General features: G+C 37.3%; 1 protein-coding gene across 1 annotated transcript; it reads left to right on the forward strand.

The window, feature by feature from the left end:
- Window positions 1–564: 564 nt before the first annotated feature.
- Window positions 565–5218, forward strand: LOC120578358 (high mobility group B protein 6). Its single transcript, XM_039831038.1, has 4 exons — window positions 565–634; window positions 1598–1771; window positions 1826–2308; window positions 5205–5218. Exons 1-4 carry the CDS (start codon window positions 565–567, stop codon window positions 5216–5218), a joined length of 741 nt encoding a protein of 246 aa, XP_039686972.1.
- The last annotated feature ends 486 nt before the right edge of the window (window positions 5219–5704 follow it).

The following is a 5704-nucleotide window of genomic DNA, read 5'->3' on the forward strand; positions in this document are numbered from 1 at the left end:
TTTGGTTCTGAAGTCTATTCAGAAGCATTTAGTCCATCAGAAGCTCTTAACTGAGGTTCTGAGGAAAATGTGCTTCTGAAGATGACGTCAGCACTAAGACTTCAGAAGCGGTATTCTTTGCTTCTGAATAGCAAGGCTAGTGGGAACGTTGGCAGTTACTCTTGGTAACAGCTGTCCCATTACCCAAAAGTTAGTTTTCTGAAAAGTCTCTGACGTGGTCTATTTGCATTGGAGTATAACAAAAAGGGCAATGATGTTTTATTTGCTTTTAAACATACAAACACGCGCCCCCAATTTGTCATTAATGCTATGTTTGTTTGTCTCTTTTGAATTGCAAACGTTTTACTTAAAAACACTAAGTCAATTCACACACTACTCACTTCACAACAAACACTTTCATTTCTTTTCTAAACCTTCGTTGCTAAGAAACTTCAAAACCCTAGAACCCTCTTCAATCTTCAATCAATCAATGGAAAGTTCAAGTTCTGCTCTGGGTTCATCTTCAAACATGGAAATAGATACTCCTACGTATGAGATAAAAGGAAGAACCATGTCTATTGAAGAATGGGAGTTAATCATTCAAGGAGAAAACCCAGTGGATTTCGCCTCCTTAACCCACCATGGATGCGACCTGGTAAGGTTCTACAAGAAACAAAAGTTAATGGGTTATTTCAGTCTTCTCAATGGTCCAACGTATGAAGTTCTGGTCAGACAATTCTGGGTAAGGGCTTCAATCTTTGACATTGATGCTGCTAGACAGGAAGAAGCTCAATTGATTCTGGTTGATCCTACTCTGAAGGGAAAAACCAGAGAAGAAATGGGTCTACTCTCCTTCACTGGTACAGAGATAAGATCAAATGTCATGGGTATTCCTGTAACCATAAATGAGCATATTATTGCTCAAGCCATGGGAAGGGATACCTCTGGCAAGTACTTTGGAGAAGAGATTCCTAATCCAAGAACCAGCCCCTGGAAGGAAATTGTTAATAACACCATCTATGGATCTAAGGATGTTAAACCTTACAGCACCTTGAGCATTGAGAAGAAGTTGCTGCTGAAAATCCAAAATGAGAACATCTTTCCCAAAGGTGGAGGAAGTGATCAACCTTCACTTGGACACAAGGTTTTCCTGCATCACACACCATCACTCAAGAGACCACGATGAATGTTCCTAAGTACATGTTCAAGTACATGATCAAGGAACTAAAGAAGAGTCAGATGGAGAACAGGAAGTTTGTTCCTTATGGAAGGCTGCTCTCTGTAATTTTTCAAGAAGGAGGAATACTAAGTGCCTTGAAGGATGTTGGCATTTATGATAACCAGAAGTTGGGAGCAGTCACTGGAAAGATAATCAATGGATCAACTCTTGTGAAAATGAAATTGATTCCAACAAATGCTCACAAGAAACTAGATTCTGATATGCATGAATCTGATGTCATATCTGATCTAGTCACTCATCACATCCCTATCTGCAAGAAGGATCCCCTGGATGTGCAAAGGACTTACATCATGGACTTCTACAAAACTTACAAGAAGAAGATTGACTTGAAAGATGTCCCTGAGGAGATGTATGGTGGTGCTTTGCCTGTGGCCAAAGGTAGAAAGTCCAAGAAAAAGCAGATCACCAAGGAGGAGTATCTTGCTGATGATGCTACTGAGAAGGGTACTCAGAAGCATCAAAAAGCTAAGAAGGAAAAATCAGCAATGTCCACTATTCAAGAGGAAGTGGAGGACTTGGATGAAGTCCCATTTATCAGGAAAAGGAAAAGGAGTGCTCAAGAAACAGCAGAACAGCTTGCTTCTGAACGAGCTGCTTCTGAACAAGCTGATTCTGAAAAACCTCTAAGTCCTAAGAAGAAAAGAGAAGCTGCTCTTCAAACCATCAGAAACAAGAGAACAAGAGATCTAAAAACTGCTGAAGGTAGCAAAGAAGATCAAGCTGAACAGCCAGAAGAAGAGCCATGTGCTAAAAAGGCTAAGAATAAGCCTAGTGTCATGCCAATGTATGTTCCTACAGCAGAACAATGGCTATATGCTAGGAATTATACTAGAACTGGGATGGCTAAGTTGAAGGAGCTGAGACAGCAGAAGAAAAGAGAGGAACAACTTAAGGCTGCAGGGTATAAGCTAGCTCCTGAGAAGGCTGCTGAGTTTGCTGCGTTGGCTGCTGAGGTTGAAAAGGAAACTGTTCAGGAGGGATTGAAGCTGCTTTCTCAAGCTTTGAAAGACAAGCAAGCTTCCGAAGCTACTTCTTCAGAACCAGCTTCTAAAGCTTCAGAAGCAGCTCTTCCAGAAGCTCACTCTTCAGGTACATCACTAAAAACTGACATCAGTACTCAGATTCCTGACCTTCCTTCTTCACCCTCATCATCATCCACTGAATCAGATGACCAACCCCTTAGTCAACACATAGAAAAACTTCTAAATATCAAACCCACAAAACTAACAGAGTTTGGAACTTTTGACTATGAGCAAACACAAATTGAATAAATTGAGCAAACACAAATTGGAACAGATGTATAAGCAAGCCCAACCTTAGTTGCACACCCAATTTTCTTTGCTTGTTTTAATCTTTGCTCTAAGTACTTTAGTTGCTTTGCCTTTGTATCTTAACTTTTCTATATAAATATTATCATTGTTTCTGGATCATATGTTTTACGAGCTTTAACTCTGATGATATTTACTGTTTTTAATGTTGTCTGCTCTGATACACTTTTTTTTTAAGGTTTATATGTTTATATGCTCTGCTACTCTTTCTTTTGTTTTTATTCTTTTTGTTGATGACAAAAGGGGGAGTAAATGTATAGTATTTTTAGGCACTGAGCCCCACTATAACCACTTCAAAACCTTTTTAAATACTTCTGATATTATTTATTTTTATGAGTATTTTATTGAAATTTAATTAATAAGAATAGAACTCAGGGGGAGCTTACAAACCTCACCTTAAAGATCTATTAGACTCAGGGGGAGCTTACAAACCTCTATCCCAGTGGTCAACTTATTAATTAGATCAACAACAATTGAACATTTTAAATACTATTGTTTGTCATCATCAAAAAGGGGGAGATTGTTGGAACAAAATGTGTTTCACAATGAACCTTATTGAGTTTTGATGATAACAAGGTATTAAAAATTGTCAATTGGTTATTACTAATTATTGTTCAAGTTTACAGGACCAAAGGCTAGTAAAGTAATTTCAATAGGTCTTGGAAGAACAATGAAAAGCAAACGAATTCCAAGCATCTGAAGAAAACTGCTCCTGAAGCTGAAGTGCTTCTGAAGTGATGACGTCATCAGAAGCAGAAGGTCATCAGAAGCAAAGGTTTTCATCAGAAGCAATATCTTCACCAGAAGCGACGTTTGATCCTTTAATCAAACTGAAGATTCAAAGTAGCTGATTCTCAATTCAGTCTTATCCAAGAAGAACGAAGAATTGAAAGGGAGGTACCAACGAATATATGGATAGCACTAAGCACTTGTCTCTCGTTAATAGAGTTGACAAAGTACAAGTGTACAACCACTACCTCCACTACTCTGTTTTTGTCTACGGTACAAGACAAGACAACAGCCATGCCTGCAGAATTTGTGCCTTCAAGATGGGAATGAATTTGAAGCTTATTCTTCAAAGGACTACACCCAAATCAGGCAAAGGATTACTGGTGGATGATCAAAGGATTTCAAACGACTCTTTAGACGTGCTGATTATCTCAACGTCTCTTTCACACCTCTATATAAAGGAGTGAAGACTTGAAGATAAAATACAGAGATATACAAGTTCAAAAGCGCCAAAACTCTGTCAAATTGATTCTAAAAAGCACACTGAATTTCTGCACTGATTTGATACATCTTAGAAATTCAAAGTCTAGAGTCTTTATTGTATTGTATTGTGAACACCACTGATTGTATATCAAGTGTTCAAGTCAAACTCAATTCTCTGTATTTTTGTTTGATCAGAAGTCTCTTGCCTGCATGCTTGAGCATTAGAAGTCTCTTGCTTAGTGCTTGAGCATTGGAAGACTCTTGCGTGTGTGCTTGAGCATTTTTGTGAAGTCTCATACTTAGAAAGTATTGAGCATTTGTAATCTTTGTGATTATAGTGAAATCTCCTTGGAAGTGCAAGGGGGACTGGACTACTTCCGTGTTGTGGAAGGAACCAGGATAACTGCTTGTGTCTTTGTCTTTCTTTTCTCTACTCTGTTCTTTTCCGCTGCATATCTAATTCTGATCATTTCATCAGAAGCACTCACAAACTGCTTCTGAAGGTTTATCAGAAGAAGATTTTTTAGAGAGAAAAAGAAAACACAATTCAACCCCCCCCTTCTTGTGTTTTTCACACCTTCACCTTTGAGTGCCTGAACATACCTAGTAATGATTAGGGATAGATGTAGGACAAGATTAAACCCAGAACAGCTTTAGTTTGGTTTTTGTCTGGTACTCGCCATGGCGAGTAGGAACGCTCGCCTCGCGAGCACTTCTTGATTGGAGTGCTTTGAGTGTTCGTGCGATCTGTGTCGCACGTTTTGATTCAAGAGCCAACCCTTATTGGTAATAGAACCTAATGATGACGTTTAATGCAATCTGTAAAGCCGTTTAGGATATGTTGATATTAATTGAGCATGAATTAATGTATTATACATTATGTAAGATATGAATGAAATGTTATAATGCCATTGAATTGCAATTGATATAATGATATCATCCTGTTGTTGTGTGACTTGACTATGCTGCTTCTGTTATTTAACTAAGTGCTAAATGTCTATATATGATGAATAAGATGACGTTTAGCTCCAAATTATTGGATGCTTATTGATATGTTGATTACGGTGATTTGTTGATAAGAGTCCATGCATCAGCATTCATTGAGCTTAGTCCTCACCACGATTATTAGGAGCTTTGTCCTCCGCATGATTTATTAGGAGCTTTATCCTCCGCACATTTAAAGTATATTAATACTTATGATCACGATTGGTACCACATGCATATAAGGAGTATAAGAGCATTGTCGCATTGTCATGTCTAATATGCTATGTTGTTGATGACGATTGAATATGTGATTACGTGATGATTGTTTATCAAATATGCAAAGTTGTTTAAGATTGATATGATGTTAATTATGATTCAAATTACTTTGATTAACATTATTTTGTTATGAAATCTCACCCCTTCTGCTTGAAAATGTTGCCCTTCGTATGGGTAACTTGCAGGTGATCGTGCTTAGTGTGTAGTTTCCGTTGTAATGCCCTCTTTTGTTAATCGTTTATTTAATCGAGTTTAGGCGATTATATTATATTTATATAATATATGCATGATTTTGGTATGATTTGAATGATTTACGACTATATTGATCGTTTGGTTGGTATTGTGATAAGTTATGAGTTTTGGAAGATTTGATAAATAATATAAAATAAAGATTTGAAAATAATATAAAATATTTAGTTGAGGGCTGTTTTGATATTTTAGATAGTTTTGGGGGAGAAAGTGAGATAAGATAAGTAAATAAGAGGAGATATAAAAGAGTTAGACCTAGTTTTAGAAAAACATTGTTGTACGTACGTTTTTGGAGAAAAAGGGAGAAAAGCCAAGAGAAGAGAAACCAAGAGGGAGAGCTGCGATTTTCTGCAAATTAAGGTAAGGGTGAGACTAATAACTCTGTATTGTTAATTGAATGTAATTCTGATGATTAGTTAGCAAGAATTAGGATTGA

The sequence above is a fragment of the Medicago truncatula genome, chromosome 2 (genome assembly GCF_003473485.1).
Source record: "Medicago truncatula cultivar Jemalong A17 chromosome 2, MtrunA17r5.0-ANR, whole genome shotgun sequence".
In the NCBI taxonomy this organism is placed as follows: Eukaryota; Viridiplantae; Streptophyta; class Magnoliopsida; order Fabales; family Fabaceae; genus Medicago; species Medicago truncatula.